Here is a 17,877-nt window from a genome sequence, read left to right as displayed (position 1 = left end):
TATTCGTTATTATTATTTTGTGTTAAATATATATACAAATATTTTTATTAAATTTTTTTTTTTAGTTTTCATATTTTATTTGTACTTGAAAACAATAATAATAACATTAAAAATATAAATATAAAAAGGAAATTAAAAAATAGTATTCCAATTGTTCAATAATGAGTTAAGTTTGACTGATTGAGCTATAACTCATTATTTAGCCCATCTAAGCTCAACCCATCTTAACCCATCTATATTTTGAATAGATTGGACAATGGCCCGTTAATTATTTTAGCCCATTTTGATCCGATCAAATCGCCCATTTGCCGTCCCTAAACCTATCCATCTTTCTAGAAACTAGAAAATACTTTCTCCAACTTAGACTTCAAGAACAAAAAATATATTTTTTTTTGAAAATTTATAAAAATGGAGTTGGAAAATAGGTTAGCGTTTTTCCAAATTCTGTAATCTAATTCTAATAGTGTAGATTTAACTAACTAAACTTGATCTTAATCATAGTCAAACTATTGAATATTTCCTATATATAGTCTAAAACTTGTTTTTATAAATTAACCTAACAAGATAAGTACTTTTTTCCACCATATCTATTTATCAATCTGTGTTAATACATTATAAGTTGGGTGTCAATTCTACGAATTAAATTAAATTTGGATACATCAAAGAATCAGCTAATGAGTGCGATATTAATCCGTTCAAATTTTACTAGGGCTTAGAGCTAAATAATGAATCATACCCAACTAGTACAGCATGCACAACATGCTCTTATCAAATTTTAAATTCTTTTTTTTTCAATTTGTTTTCATATAATTTTTTTTTAATTACCAAACAAACAAAAACTTCTATTTTCTTTGATACAATAATATATAACTTATCAAACAAAAAATTTATACATACTTTAATAAAGGTTCTCAATTCAGAGGTGGATAAGAATTTTTAATTTATAAATAAATTTTGATTCACAATCCTGATTCTCACCAGTCAATTATACGGTTGTAGAAGAAGGTCAGATTTGACTTTGTACTCTCAAAGAAAAAGTCACTTTGGATTAAAAGGAACAAACAAGTTTTTTAAGGGTCCTTCGAGTTTTAAAAATTAGGTGAAAAGGATAACTTTACGAAGTTATTCAACAACTGTGTGAAGTTGTTGAGACAACTAATGCAGCTGTGGAACAACTGTCCAAGTTGTTCAAGCAATTTTATTTTTTTAACTTAATAAAATTGTGGGATCCACTTATCTTCTTTTTTTAATTAAAGATTTGGGATGGTCTATGGACGCATTTTTCTCCTTTTAAAACCTATCACAATTTAAATTATGGATAAATTACACAAATCTCATACTTAAGAGACTATATTACCTAATATCCCTTACTTTTTTTTTAAATTTACATAAAATCTCATTTTTCAACTTTACTCTTGATACATATCAAGAAAATCCCACATTCTATTTTTACTGCACCATTAACTTATTCAAGATTTTCTTCCCTAAAATATCTCCGTAATTATCAACAATTAAATCATTTTTCTTCCTAATTTTTTCTCTTCCATTAATGCTTAAATCATCTCCCTTCCTAATTTTTTCTCCTCCATTAATGAATGCAAATTTTTTTTGCTCTCTTAAAATCTCTCCCATTTTAAAAAATAAAATCTATTGATACATGTATAAATTTATTTAGTTATTCATACATGTTTATTTTTTCAATGGTGATTCATATGAATGATAAATATGATATTATTATATGTGTATTATGGTCATACGATAGATACATTTTGTATGATTTTAACGGGTGGTACATACGATATTAATGGGTGATACATATTGTATTATGATGATTCATATGGTAGATACAATTATTTATTTCAATTATTGGGTGATGCATTTGATACTAATGGTTGATATATATGGTATTATGGTGATTCATATGGTTAGTACAATTATTTATTTCAATTATTGGGTGATTCATATATATGGTATTTTGGTGATTCATATGGTAGATACAATTATATGTTTTAATTATTGGGTGATTCATATATATGATACTTATGGTGATTCATATGGTAGATACAGTTACTTATTTCAATTATTGGGTGATTTATATGATATTAATGGTATTATGGGTGATTCATATGTTATTAATGAAAGGTAATGGTGTAGTCAGTGTAGGAAACAAAAGTAATGCTAATATTTAATAAAAAAAGGACTAAAAGCAGAATTGAAACATAATTAAAATTAAATCTAAAAAAAATAGACTATAATTAAAGACGAAAAAAGACCAAAAAAAAAAACATATCTTTCATAATTAAAGACGAAAAAAGAGAAATATAATTAAAACACCTAAATTAAATCTAAAAAAAAAAAAGAGAGCAAAAATTAGATATATTTCCTTAAATAAAAGAATACAATGAATAAAAGAGAATTTATTATTTCTTTCAATAAATATCTTATTAGTTTCAAATGTATCATTTTTTTTATATGTATTACCTTATAACATATGTATCACATTTCAAAAAATCGAATAAAATGTAATTAACAAAATCGTCAGGATTTTATGCAATATCACTTAAAGATTGAGGGATTTATGTAGGTTACCCTTAAATTATATGAACCTAACCAGGAAACTCCTAATTCCCAAACCCACCCACCCGATTTCAATCATCCTTCATATCGTGATTCCTTGGCTAAATGGACAATTCAAAATAGGTTGAGTTAAGAAATGGATCAGTCCAAACTTAAATAGATTAGATAAAGGATACTCGTATTGGCTAATTTTTCTACCCCACTCATAATCATTCACTTACACTATGTGCATCACAGTAATGTGTTCATACATGTAAATCAGGTCTATCCCTTTCTTGACAACCAGAAGTTTTGGAAGAAATAAAGAAACAGCTCAGAAGAGTACCTTCAAATATACATACACATTCCACTTGCTGATGGCTACTCTATGTTGAATTCATCTCCATTTAAGTCTAAGTTGATAGAGAAATATGATAAACTTGCCTCTGACATTTTTAAGTGAATTGACTTTGGAAAGGCAAAATAGGTGCCAAAATCAAGTCCCTTTCCTGTGGTTCAGGCCAGTTAGATGCTTTGCTTCTATAGGGATAATTTATAAGAATTTTTATCGAAACAATCTGTACACCTATATAAGGTAGGGCCGTACGGGTAAGGTCTACGTACACATCAGCCTCATCCTATTAGTGGGATAACATTGTGTATGTTATTGTTGTTGTTAATTTGTATAAAGTTTTTTTATAGTATCAGTGTGTACAAACCGGTTAGATTGTTGTTATATTAGACGTGTGATGACTAGTTACTTGTTATAGTAAATAATACGTTCAGTGTACAGAAAAATTTATATGTACATACGGATAACGGATAGCTAGAACCATTCCTTATACAGGACCACTTGGAAATTTTTTAAATGTAGATTGGTCGAGTTGTAATGTAGAGTTTGATAATCATATTCATAACCAGTAGGCCAATCAAGAGGAGTAAAACTTTTCATATCATTAAATAATTTTTTATTCGAGATGTGTGATTAAAATCAAAAGTATCTCAATTATATTGCATTACATCTCTCACTAATTGACACAATGATTAGGATCACGAAACCTCTATGTAGTCGTACATAGGAGAAAATGGAAATTAAATGTTTTGAATAGTCATTATCAAAATAGAGTAGAAGCGACGCAAACCGGAAAATATAGAAAAAGAGATTACTAGAATTGGGAGCCAACAAATGGCCAGAAAAGTGTAAACATCAGTACTGAGTACCAGAAAACTATGTGTTCCATCCATATTAATTAAATGCATATAGTATACCCATTGATTATTCAATTACCCGCTTCCACTTTTTTCTTCTTCAATGAACTAAAGATTATGGTGAGATGGATGAGATCTCTCGACATCTTGAATTTGAGTTCTGAGTATAAAAGGAATTATGTTAGGGAGCCTTCGACCTTCCCTTTTAAATATTTCTTATATGACAGTCAATCCATATAAGACGATATCAAATATTGAGCGAGAAACCTTAAAAGAAAAAAGAAAAGGAAGAAGACTTGAGTGGAATAAAATTAGTTGACGAAGGAAGATATAACTTATAAGAAGAAAGAGGAGTCACGCAATGGAGAACTCTTCTATCCATTTTGATTTTTGTTGTCGTGAAGGGGACTTGGAATAACATCAGAAAAAGAGATAGAATTAGAGGATAAACATGCCCAAACGATTAGTGAGTTTCGAATATCAAATACTAATAAATAACATGTCTTATTTTTGGCACGTTTTTTCATGGAGATCAATTGATGGTAAAAAATTCCATGTTAAGCTAAAACTTGAACTATTTAACTTTTAACACAGTACTGATAACATTGAGCATGGCTTAGTAGGGTGAAAATAGTACTGGATATATGAATAAAAATTTGCAAGTATACGTTTTTATTTAATTTTTATTTTTGGACCCGCCCCGCCCCGCCCATATTCAATCTTACCGGTCAATTTGGCAGCACCAAAAAACAACCCATATCCATCCAGCCATGCTAGCTGCGTGCGAGGTAGAAAAGTGAATGGTTATAGGGCATGGAGGTGATAATACTCTATATATGCCATTGTTTTCACTTTCACATGCCAAGTTTATTAATTACTACTAACGAAAAAAGTCTTGAGTCTCTGAAAACCATGCACTTTTCTTCTTACTCATCTATTCTACCTCTCTATCTTTTTCGGTTTAATCATTCAATATTTCATATTTGTAATTTACTAATCTGGCTAATTCAAATTCATATCGAGACACTTATGAGTAAGTTTAGGGGCGGAGCTACACTTGGGATAGAGGGTTTATTTGAACCCCTTCGACGAAAAATTATAGTACCATATATACTTGATTAAAATTATTTTTTATGTAAATATAGTAGATGTCGAACCCCCTTTGATTAGTTCGTATGTTCACTTGTGCACCTCCTTAGTGAAAATCCTGAATCTGTCACCGAGTAAGTTCACTAAAAATAGTAAAAAATTCCTCATTCTTGGGTTCGAACCTAGCCAAAATCACTTATTAAAGGTAAAAATAGATAAATAAGTTTTGTCAAATCCTATATTTATGCGAGAATCGTTAGTAAGTTATATATATAAAAAACAAATAATTAGGAACTCATTACTAAAAGGAGCCTGTGAAAGGAATCCTTCCATCCATTTTTTGTGAGAACCTACAAGCTTAAATGTAACACCCCAATTTAGGATTTAGGAAGGAGTCCCACGTTACCGTAAGGGGGGGTGTATGTAATACTCCAACTTAGGAAGGAGCCCCACATCAGCAAAATATAAGAGGGATACTGGGTATATAAGTGAGAAAGCCTTACTCCCTAGTGACGCGTTTTAAAGTCATGCGGTTCTAGGTACAAAGCGGACAATATCACTAGTGGGTTGGGGGAGTTCAGGGTATCTCGAGCCTGTGTGGCTCGGGATGCCCGTCGCGACTAGGACCCCGACTCGGGTCGTGACATTAAAATCCCAAATTCAGCATGTAAAGCTAAAATTTCCACACGAGTCCCACATTGTGACTCCTATTTAATTTGACACAATGTCTCAAGAAATACCCCACACGGAGTAATACGCAATTTGAATCCTTATGTACGGATGTTTCATTACTCATGAGCCTCATTATTGACAAACCCAATAGTACATATTATTATTAATTTCTGATTAAATTGACGGAAATGGCAAGTGTCCGCATTGGGCAATTACACTATTGTTCACAAATGGCCCATCTAAATATATACGAGTAGTTCGTTATTCAATTACTCTTAGATGAGCCAAAGATCAACAACTATACTCTATATAGTCTATATATATATACTTTTAATTTCAAGTAGGTGGGATGGACTATTGTGACATTAGGTGCACGTGTCCTAACATATAAATTTTTTTGTTGCGAGGATTCATCATAAATTAATTAATTGTATCATTATTGTTGACTCGTGACTTGAGCCGGGGGTCTTTCGGAAACAGCCTTTCTACTTCATCAGAGGTAGAGGTATGGACTGCGTACATCTTACCCCCCCAGACCCCACTAAGTGGGAATACACTAGGTTTGTTGTTGTTGTTGTTGTTGTTGTATCATTATTGTTGACTTATCGTGACTAATCTCTTTCTTTACTGAGATGTAAAATCGATAATATGAGAGATATCACACAAAACAAATTTGAGGAGAATCATCCAGGAAAAAAAATCATAAATATATTATTATTATTATTATTATTATTATTATTATTTGCAGTTAAGCCCATTGACTGCCACATTTTTAATCGTATACTAGGCTAGGTTTTGCCATACTGACGGAATACAGATTGTGGATGCACGTGGCAATTTAATATACTCCTATGTAGGAAAAGTCTCAATAATTCTTCATTGCTACTTGTCCAAGGGACATGGAAGTTATTGGAAATTTGCATTACCCCCCCGCCCCCCGCCGGGGTCAAAAAAACAAACGTGGAATGATACACGGCCAAATTCATAATTTGTTTTATTTTCATAATCATGGCAGAGAGTGGCGGAGCCAAAAAATTCATTAAGGGGGTTCGAAAGTGCACACACAAACTAAGCAAAGAGGGTTAACATATACAATACATACAAAAAAAAATAAAAAATTAATCGTGTAGAAATAGTAGTATAATTTTTTGCAAAAGAGGGTTCGGATGAACCCCTGAATATATGCTAGATCCGTCACTGACTGCAGGGCTCATTTTCGGTAACGCTATCAATAAGATTTTCTCCAAACTTCAGATTCAAACTCGAAATCTGTAATTAAGGATGAAACAGTTTCACCACTGCACCTCGACCCACATCGGTTATTTTCATAATTACAAGTCGTACATTTTGAATGGTCCGATAGTCTAGAAATTTCTTTAAATTATGGCTGCATGTAAGTTAAAACTTATACTCCTATAAAAGGCAGTGTAACTTGTTACATTATTCAAACTGACAAGCAGTCAAGATATACACCCACCACACCCACATAATTCATAAAGAGAAATTAAACAGGAGATGGAGAATGAAATGAAACAGTCAAAATTCAAGAATATTTGTGTGTTCTGTGGGAGTAGCACTGGAAAAAAGAGTATCTATAAGGAGGCTGCAATTGAGCTTGGAAGAGAACTAGTAAGAAAAATTACTAGAAATATTCCTCTTGTTTTTCCCTCTCTTTTTCAGCATTTTCTTAATATACCGTGCTGCTTTCTCCTGTTTAATTGTTAACCTTATACTGTTAGAAGCAAAACTTTCTTGTCTTACGATGTTGCATGTAATTCAGTTTATGCACATATTTTCTTGCTTGATATACGGCTCTATTCCCAAGCAATTAGTTATGCCGGTCATATGAATCATCACTGTCCATGTCGCTCTAATTAAGCTCGTTTCAGACCAATAGTGAAAATGTTAAGTAGTAGTAACTAGTAACTGAATATAACATCTTTTTGAGTCTTTTTTCTTTTTTCTTGTGTAAAATGAGGTATCAAGAAAAATAGACCTGGTTTATGGAGGAGGCAGCATTGGTTTGATGGGTTTGGTCTCTCAAGAAGTCCACAACGGTGGTCGTCATGTCCTTGGGTCAGTTCTGCTTCTGCATATATTTTCGTTTTTTCTTATAAACATGAAAACTACTGCTCCCTCCGTCCCATTTTACTCTTCCCAAATTGTGATGACACAACTATTAAGAAAACTAATAAATAATATGGCTAGTTTACCATAATACCCCTATTAAATGATATTTACATTTTAATTTAAAGAAAAATTAATTAATGCAAAGGGTAAAATATGGAGGAAAAAAAATTGTCTTGTCTTGATAAGTAAAAAAGGACAAGTAAAATGGGACACCAAATTAGAAAATTTGGGACGGGTAAAATGGGACGGAGGGAGTAGCAATTTGCTTTTATAATCGTGATATTAATTAATTAGATTGATCACACGGAAGTACTATAAAATATAAACATTAATTAATATTGGTTAATCAAGATTTCACCCTTTAACTAATTTTTACATGTTGTTTTTGCCGCCAGAGTGATTCCCAAGACATTAATGCCGAGAGAGGTATGCTTTTCGTTATAATACTAGTAACACTCGATCTGAACGTCCCATGACGTTCAGTTTATGATGTTAATTTGACTTATATACTGGATTAGTTTAGTCTAAGTGAAAGAAAATAAACGAAATTAAGGAGTTTTTGTGGTAGCTGGCGGACTCTCATATTTGATTTATTTTCTACCTCATTCTTGTTATCTTTTGCATGAAGTTTGTTCTTCTTGTTGGTATGTGATCCAAAACAGCAAGATGTAGTTTTTGTTACTAGCTTTGTATTTAGTTCTGTAAGTTTGGTCTAATATTTTTGTTTTCAGAATTTTCCTGTTCGATAGCTATCACTTTCCTTTATCCCCTTCCTTCTCTTCTGGTCCCCCTCGTCCTAACACAATTGGTCCTCTTTCCTACTTAATTTAGACATCAAAAAGAAAAGGGAATTTTTTTTCTTAATCTAATGAAGGAGCTAACATACTACTATAGTCAAATCCTTCTCTAACAACGTCATTTGTACTGGATATAGTTTTGGTTGTTATGGCAAAATGTTGTTAGATAGAACATATTATATAGTATAGCATGAAAAATCGGTTCCAAAATATTTAGCCCTTAAAATGAAATGTTGTTATAGAGAGACATAACTGTTCATCTTCTTGTAATACTTATCTTCACAATACATACAATTGTGTGTACAATTGTACATAGTAATCTTTTTTCGGGTATATGTATTTTATGTGCGTATATATATATAGTTCGAGCAGAAAGCAATGGATGTAGTTGAACATGCCGTGTCGCCAGCTAGTTCTAACATCAGTTACGTACAAGAGTAGACCGGAGAGATAGAGATTCACAATGTAATGTATGTACATCGTAATCTTTTTTTTCGGAGGTATATGTATTTTATGTGCATATGTATATATAGTTCGAGCAGAAAGCAATGGATGTAGTTGAACGTGTCGTGTCGCCTAGCTAGTTCTAACATCAGTTACGTACAAGAGTAGACTGGAGAGAGGACAATCCTGCATTCTTGCATAAGGCTGCAATATGCATTACAAGCCTCATCGTTTTCTTTTTGTTCTTTTCCCCAAGGACAACTCTTTTTCATTCTTGTTTTATATTGTTGCAAATTACTATTATAAGCCTTTGTAACCCTCTTCTGTAGCCCCAAGGAAAGACCCCCCACCAATAGTTTCTGGAGATAATATGTGTCTATGTCAGTGACTGTATGTATATATCCACTTGTTCTGTGGGTGGGGCTAACAATGTTAGCTAGTGTCAGCTGGTTGTGTGGGTATTTTTGCATTGACTTCATGCTTTTTTTACTGTAACATTGACTAGTAATGATAATAGTGGTGGTGCCACATGCAGATAACTGGTGAAACAGTAGGAGAGGTGAAGGCAGTGGCAGATATGCATCAGAGGAAAGCTGAGATGGCCAAACATTCTGATGCCTTTATTGCTTTACCTGGTTAATTCCTCCCTCATTCTCCCCCATTTTTCATCATATAACCACCTTTGTCATATAGATAAGATTTTCACCGATGATTCATCACCTATTATATACATATAAAAAGTATATATAAATAAATAATACAGTAATAATTTTTTTTATATACTATATGGTATGGTTTTCTAAAAAAGAGAGTCTGTATGGACTCTTTCCGACCCTCTTATTTCCAGGGGCGGACCTAAGTGTTAATTAGTGGCGCTCCGACATTCGTTAAACCCGACACAATTAAGTTTACTTATATAAGAAATGTATAAAAACTGGTATAGGATGGAGAAAAACACTCATTAAACTAAGAAGATAGTTGAGTGCTTTGATTTTCAGGCGGAATCTTAAAGCTTTGGATATCGAAGTATGTGTTCGAGTCTTTTGAGCACGCACGACTCTTAAATTCTGGTCCGCCGCTGCTCTTATATTATATCCACCTCTGCTTCTGCACCCTACAAATATTCATTATATATATTGTGTTGAGTGTATATTATGTGGGAAGAAAAAAGGTAATTTACTGTACATATAAACAGTGATGGAGAAAATGATCAAATTGGTCCTTGGTGTATTTGTGTTGGTTTATTTTTAATTTTGATATATGCATTTTAATAGATATGATCCTTGACAAAAAGATTCACTTTCTTTAGTACATTAAGGACCATATCTATTAGGGTACATATATCAAAAGCCAAAATAAACAAACCTCAGGATCATTTTCTTGAAAATCATGAGTTAAATTCTATGCATTGTAGTTCATCATTGTTTTGCACAAATAGATTAAGATGACATACAACAACAAATAATTGTTTAAGAGTATAAATTGCATTGACTTTGCGCTCACTGATTAATAATTCTGAATCCACTTTATCATCAGTATATAGAAGACAATAAATTAGTTAGATTATCGTATAGGTGGCTATGGAACGCTAGAAGAGCTGCTTGAAGTCACTGCTTGGGCTTATCTTGGAATACATGATAAACCGGTAATTAAATTTCATATAGTACTGAACCTTTATAAACTCTTTAATCAACTTAATTAGAAACTTTTCCATGTAACCTTTGATTATATTGTACTAATAATAATATCAATGCAGGTAGGATTATTGAATGTGGATGGTTACTACAATTCCCTCTTGACATTTATTGACAAAGCAGTAGAGGAAGGATTCATCTGTTCCAACGCCCCCAAAATTTTTGTATCAGCTCCTAATGCCAAGGAACTTTTAAATAAACTCGAGGTAAATGTAGCTTTTAAGAACCTAATCTAATTCATTTTTATTGGTTTGGACGCCTGTTTATGAGTTATGACTACTTACAAAAACTCACTGATCCGACTAATCCAAATACATACCGTGACAAGAAGTTTATGTATGTTATAACTAATACTACTATGACTTGTATACCATTTTTCAGGGGTACTTTCCAAGTGATGGAACTGTTGCCTCAAAACTTAATTGGGAAAACGAGGAGTTGGATTATTCCCAAGATAGTTCTACTGGCTAATTAATTGTGTTCCTCCATGCATGAGAAGCAAAGATGGATAATGTCACCTCAGAAGACTAATTTTTAGAACAATCAGGAATTTAACTTACTTGCAGTTGACTTTTTCTTATTTTTTTAGTCATGCTTGATTCTTCTCGATCTAGTAACTTTTGTGTTAATAATGATTATGATGGTTTATATTTGTTTTATTAATCTGGAAATCAAGCTACAACAACTACCTCTATCCTATCTGATTGGTATTGTTTGACCCAAACGATATTGAAAAAAATAAAGAATTTTGAAATTTGTGATCTAAAAATTTTAAAAATGTTTTTAGTGGGTAAAGTACGCAGACAGCTAGCTAGGCAAACCATGTGGAATATAATGTCTATGTTAAACACCCCTCTAGGACCAAATGCTTCACCTTGATCGACCAATTATTGATCCACCCATTATATACATAGTCCCGTATTTTATATTTTAAAATAAAAGCTATCATCTTCATTTAATTATACTCGTATCTAATATAGTATACTTTAGCCTGAAAATGCAAAAATCTGATGAAAATTCATGAAAACTTTTAAATTTGTATGCCATGTCAGGTCTTTCGAATGGAAAATTTTTATTTTATATGAGATACACCACGTCATACTTGTACGAGGAATTTATTATTTAACATTTGAAATTTATGGGACCCATTACTTTGCCATATTCTTTTCTCCATAACCATTTCCCTCTTTTAATTAGTGGGTCTACACAACCCCATTGGTCAATTATAATCTCTCGTGAGAATTCTATAAAATTTTGAAAACCCCTTTTCCTTTTCAGTGAGGTGGACAGCACCAAATGTGCATTATATGCATGTATAATGGCATGGTCAAAATCGTGTTGCCTGTGAAAAATTAGCCACCGGAATCGAAAATAATCTAATTAGTTGGTTGCTCATCCTCCAACTTTGCCTAAAGATAGTTCCCTTATTATTTTATGTAACACTAAAAGCTATATTTTCACGTTAAAGTTGATGGTTGAGTTTAGAGGTTTGACCATTCTTGAAAGACTCAAGAGGGAATAAAAAAAGAAATGGAAAATTTACGTTATTCTTTATTTTGTTTTACTAGTTAAGACATCTACCTTGACTTTCAACTTCACAAACTGTGTGCGCATGCAATGAAGTCAGCTCTTCTCGTCGACCTTACGTTCTATACAGTATCTGCTTCAGGCGATTATGATATTCGGTACCAAGTGGTCCGACTAGTCTAGATTCATGACACTTAAATCTATTAGAGGGGAAATATAACGCTACTAGACAAATACACAAATGCACAACTTATGTTTTCAATATTACAAAAAATTTAACTTCCTAAACATATTACAAAAATCCCAACATATACACAGAATGTTTTTGTATATATCGGCTATGTTATGTATATTAATAAGGAGAAAGAGTAAAATAATTTTAAAAGTGAAAGAGAGTGTAATTACGTCTAAAAGAGTTGATATTTATGCTTGAAATTTCTGATTAAAATTGAAAGAATCTCATCTATCACACAGCTCACATGCCTTGGTGGTATTTCTGGAATTAGAAAAAATCCTGTAATGGAAAACATTGCTCATTTCTGATAAATATGCTAAAAAAAACAAATCATTTTCTCTGAATTAAATGTTCCCCTTTTTGTTCTTATATCAATATAATTATCTAATTAAAGAACTAATGGGCAGTTAAAGTGAATTTTCTCTTAGCAGGCTTATGAGATTGGATTAACTAAGGGTCCTAATTTTCTCAAATCAAGGAATGTCGTTATTTATGTACTTCAAATCAAATTCCTCAAGGTTCCACTATCTATTGCCATGCACCTAACCTTTATATAAAAGAAGATTATTTTTCTTAAAAGTAATTTCTCAATTAAGAAAAAATAAGACTTCAATATGTTACGTTCATGATGCAAGCAAAAATAAGTCCATGGCCAAAGGTTTGTTAAGTTCAAAATTGACAGAGTTTGGCAAGAAGGCAATATGCAGATATACTCTGCAATATGTTCATGTACTAAACCAATAAAGTCAATCCTTGCCCACCTTTATCCCCTACATAAATCTCTTCATTTAGATACTTATAATCTTTTTTAATGTAATATACTCTGCACCTTGATACATAAACTTGATGCTTTGCTTTAGCTTAATTTGCTGAACAAGAAAAGGCACTTCATTTCTAATATCTCTTGTTTCTTTACTCTCAAGGTAATGCATGTTTCTACCTAGTACTCTTTTGCATATATATTTATATCCCAATATATTCCTTTTGGTTAGGTTATGAGACGTGACTGTTGAGCCAGGAATTTTAATAAGGGATTTCAAAGGGATATGTATGTATAAAATATATATTAGAGTAGTAATGAAGAAGGGGAGTATGTGCGTAATTAGTAAAGTTATTGTCATGTGACCCGAAGGGAAATAGCCTCTTGTGGAAATACTCTTGTGGTCCGGCCCTTTCCCTTCCCAGTGCGTAGGGGGAGCTTGAGTAATACTTATTTATATGGATTTAAAGCCGGCCTATAATTAGTTTTTTAGTGGGAGATTATAAGAGCATTTACCATAGTTAACGTATTGCTTGTATTATTTGTTTAAGAGTTAATCCCATGTGGCCATTGCTGCATTTCCAATGGCATTCTTCAACTTCACTTTAGTACTTAGAACACACACTAGCGTATGTTAAAGATATTACTATTGCCCAAGGTCCAATGTACAAGATCATTTAATCACTTATTTAAGCCTACTTGAATTCCATGTTGTAGAAAGTATAACAATTTTCTTGAATTGTGAGTTTCCTTCTTTCCAAGAATTGTTTTTCACTTCATATATTGCAGGTGGAGAGTGTTCATCTTGCTGAGCTTTGGATGGGGTTAGTTAGGAATCTTGATATGAGAAGTGGAGATTCTTTAGAAGGATTGTTGTGTGACAAAACTAAGATGAGACAACAAAAGGGTGGTTCTTCAAGGCTTGTTACTGTGTTAACTTGTTTACAATTCACGTTTGCTGTTTATGCTACATTTCTTTTATATTATATGAGCCCCTCTATAGATTTAAGGTCTAAACCAGACTTCAGTTGGACTACAAGAATTGCTCAGCAATGGAAGCAATTCATAATTCAGGAAGCTAATTCAGTTGTTACAGCTGAAAGTACTCAACCAATGGAGGTTTGTGAGCATGAGAAGATTGATTTTGTACAGAAGAAGTCGAACGATGCTGTCATGATCAAGTTGAAGACTGAACTTTATCAAGAAGTGCTAGATTTTCAAAGCAAGTCTCTTGGTGCTGAGACTCTTTCTCAACTAATGGCGATGAAGTCCAAATGGGATTTGCGCGGTCCAAACAAGCCAAAAATCACAGTAATTTTGAATCATTTTAAGAGGAAAACACTTTGTGCTCAGCTTGACTCTTTGCTTGGCCAGACCTTCCCATTTCATCATGTTTGGGTACTCTCATTTGGAAGTCCAAATGAGAAATCCTTGAGAAGAATTGTGCATAAGTATGATGACTCAAGAATAAGCTTTATCAGCTCAAGCTATGATTTCAAGTACTATGGAAGGTTCCAATTGGCTTTACAAACAGAAGCTGACCTTGTATATATCGTAGATGATGACATGATCCCGGGGAAAAAGATGCTGCAAATGTTAGCACATGTTGCTGGAACAGACAAGTACAAGAATTCTGTTCTGGGCAGCATTGGTAGGATTTTGCCTTTTAGACAAAAGGATTCTAGTTTTCCAAGCTACAGGAAGTTTCGATCCAAGGAAGCAGGGCTTTATTTGCCTGATCCTGCTTACAACATCACAGTGAACAAAATTGTTCAGGTGGATTTTCTCTCCAGTTCTTGGTTTATGTCTGCTGAGCTTGTCAACACACTATTTATCGAGACGCCATTCACTTTCATGACAGGGGAAGACTTGCACTTAAGGTATGTACTTCAACAGATTCTACTCTTCTGTGCCAAAATATTTCTCACAGTAAATCATATGAACACTTTGAGAAAGTTAATCGATCTGTTAGTGAGTATATTACACAAAGTTAACTTTGTTCATATATCATAAAAGATGTCAATATTCTGGGACTGCTCCACTTGATATAATACATAGTGTACCAAATAATACTTTGATATGATGAGGTGTATAAAAAATTGAAGTGTGGAGATCAAATTTTAATTGAAGATGAAGTTGTTGTCTGATTCAGATAAGCATTTATGCAAGCTAATGATTAGAATGTCCATGCTTTCTTAGGAACTTTAGGAAAGAGTATCCTTCACCTAACAATATTTGATTTCTTAATGATCAACTTTACTGAAAAAAAAAAAGTATGATACTACTGCAGTCCTGCATATTCTATTTTTCTCTAAATTAATCCTTAAGTAATCTTTTTAGCTTTTGATCTGCTTCATGAAAGTAATACTAAAATTAGTCATTTCGGCGTCCAGATTTGTGCTTCAGAAAAAAATCCAATAGATTAAAATGGATTAAATGATGAATGGTTATGCAGGGCCTTAAAATTATAAGTACAGACTATCATTATAACCTCTGATGCTTAAGAAAACTCTAAAAACTTCAGTTTCCTTAAAAATTGCAGCTATCAGCTTCAGAAGTACAGAAATGCCGGTTCATTTGTGCTACCAGTTGATCCAAAAGATAAGGACACTTGGGGTGATAGTGAGCATAGGCTTGCCTATGTATCCGAAACAACTGTAATTTTCAAGGACATTGTCCAAGTCCGTGATGAACAGTGGTGGAGGGCGCTCTCTGCTGGTTATGTGACACAATGGGCAACGATGTATCCTCAAAAAATCGATGCACTTTTCTATGCCCACTCTGTCAATGAAGTTAAAGCTCTTGCACCTCTTCTGCTAAAGTTCAGTTCAACTGTGGGAAAGCAGTCCTATATCGTTGTCTCGGGAGGCAGCTTTTGCACTTGTGAAGATGCTGCAGCAGCTTTGAAGTGGCCCAAGACAGTATGCAAAGAAAGAAGATTCAAGATTATGGATCTAGGAGTTGGTGCTTTGTCAGGAAATTCAAATTCAGAAGTTCCGGTAGTTCAAGCAGTGTATGCCAGCATGAAAGGACTAATCAAAATTCACAATCCTAGCCTGGTGATCACAGTAGCCGATGCAGACTCTATTGTGAAGAAAGCTCTGAAGATGGCTACTGAAGCTAACACAAACAGTTCAACACTCGTTCTTCTACCAAAGTCATTGGTACCAGAGGTTCTTTGGATGGCTGATATTCGTTCCACAGCGCTGCAGAGTAAGAACTTAATGTGATTTTATGCCTAATATTCCCCCCTCCTTGGTCTTAAACTTCATCAACTTTTATGAACAATGTATTTTTGTTTCTTCAGACTGGAACAAAATGAGGATTTATGTGAATATCATCACACAGAATAGAGCTAATTCACTTGCAAGGCTTCTCAAATCTCTAAGTGATGCATACTACATTGGTGAAGAAGTTCCTATTACTCTCAACATGGATAGCAAGGTGGATGAGGCAACTGTAAAGCTTGTCAACTCATTTAATTGGCCTCATGGACCCAAAATTCTTCGAAGGAGAATCATCCAAGGAGGCCTAATTCGAGCAGTTAGTGAAAGTTGGTACCCCTCATCAGACGATGATTTTGGCCTCTTACTTGAAGATGACATTGAAGTATCCCGATACTATTACCTTTGGATCAAACATGCTCTCTTGTCCTATCACTATGACCCTGAAACATCGCTTCCTGAGCTCTCTTCAATCTCTCTTTACACTCCACGGTTAGTGGAAGTAGTAAAAGAAAGGCCTAAATGGAATGCAACAGATTTCTTCAAGCACATTCATCCAAACACACCTTATCTCCACCAGTTGCCTTGCAGTTGGGGTGCTGTTTTTTTCCCCAAGCACTGGCGGGAATTCTACGTCTACATGAACATGAGATTCACAGAAGACGCGAAGAAAAATCCCGTTCAAATCCCAAGATCAAGAACCAATGGCTGGCAAGCATCATGGAAGAAATTCTTGATAGACATGATGTACTTAAGAGGTTATGTTACACTTTATCCAAATTTCCCCAATCAAACAAGCTTTTCGACGAATCATATGGAACCAGGAGCTCACATTGCTGCTAAAGAAAATGTGATCAACCACAACAAGGCTGATTTTGAGGTACCATTGCTAAAAGAGGACTTCAAAAACTTTCTGCCTAGTGGAAAAATGCCAGCAGCTTCAAGATTGCCTTCATTAAACCTCTTCAACCAACCTGTTTCTCTAAAAGGCATAAAGGCAGCTGGTGCAAAATTGGGACAGGATGTTCTTAAATGCAATCAAACAGAGATAGTAACTGTTAACCATGAGACAGGTGTGCCTTCACATTGTACAAAATTCTAAAAATTCACAATTTTTTTTTTCTTTCATTGATAGAAGGTTTATTATTAGATAAGCATTTTTTTCTTATTATTCCACATTTCTGCTTAACTTTTGCATTTTCAATAAAAGAAACAAGAAGAAATTGCCTTACAAATTCTAGCATTGCTTTTGAAGTTGAATTTTGAGGGTCAACGAGGAGTAAAGAGCAACTCAGTGTACTAAAATTTTCGTTGTGCATGGGATTCGGGAAAAGGTGAGTAATGAGATTTACGATGTCATGATAAGATATTGGTAAACATTATTTATCAGTTTGAACATTAATTATCAAGTTGAATTAAGCAAAACCTTCAAAGTTATTCGATATCTATTGTGTCCACCAAATTAGTTGAGTTGCATGCTGATCCACCCAGCCTAGAGGTGTCAAACGGGCCGGGCCGGGCCAACCCGAAACCGGACCTT

At 33.6% G+C, this 17,877-nt stretch overlaps 2 protein-coding genes across 3 annotated transcripts; both read left to right on the top strand.

Moving 5' to 3' along the window:
• Positions 1-6,956: 6,956 nt before the first annotated feature.
• Positions 6,957-11,285, top strand: LOC107874641 (cytokinin riboside 5'-monophosphate phosphoribohydrolase LOG4). 2 transcript variants are annotated; one of them, XM_016721403.2, is made up of 7 exons: positions 6,958-7,155; positions 7,505-7,602; positions 8,052-8,082; positions 9,433-9,532; positions 10,472-10,542; positions 10,654-10,797; positions 10,973-11,285. In XM_016721403.2, exons 1-7 carry the CDS (start codon positions 7,042-7,044, stop codon positions 11,060-11,062), a joined length of 648 nt encoding a protein of 215 aa, XP_016576889.1. In that variant the 5' UTR covers positions 6,958-7,041; the 3' UTR covers positions 11,063-11,285. The 2 variants fall into 2 exon arrangements, with proteins under 2 accessions (XP_047270053.1, XP_016576889.1); XM_047414097.1 differs by lacking the exons at positions 7,505-7,602; positions 8,052-8,082 and having other exon boundaries at positions 6,957-7,155.
• A 1,250-nt stretch (positions 11,286-12,535) lies between these two features.
• On the top strand, positions 12,536-17,465 carry LOC107875592. Its single transcript, XM_016722360.2, has 4 exons — positions 12,536-13,276; positions 13,903-14,993; positions 15,656-16,326; positions 16,421-17,465. Exons 2-4 carry the CDS (start codon positions 13,933-13,935, stop codon positions 17,437-17,439), a joined length of 2,751 nt encoding a protein of 916 aa, XP_016577846.2. The 5' UTR covers positions 12,536-13,276; positions 13,903-13,932; the 3' UTR covers positions 17,440-17,465.
• Positions 17,466-17,877: the final 412 nt, after the last annotated feature.

Source organism: Capsicum annuum, chromosome 6, assembly GCF_002878395.1.
Source record: "Capsicum annuum cultivar UCD-10X-F1 chromosome 6, UCD10Xv1.1, whole genome shotgun sequence".
In the NCBI taxonomy this organism is placed as follows: Eukaryota; Viridiplantae; Streptophyta; class Magnoliopsida; order Solanales; family Solanaceae; genus Capsicum; species Capsicum annuum.
The sequence above is the reverse complement of the archived record's forward strand: the minus strand, read 5'-3'. Positions and strand labels throughout refer to the sequence as shown.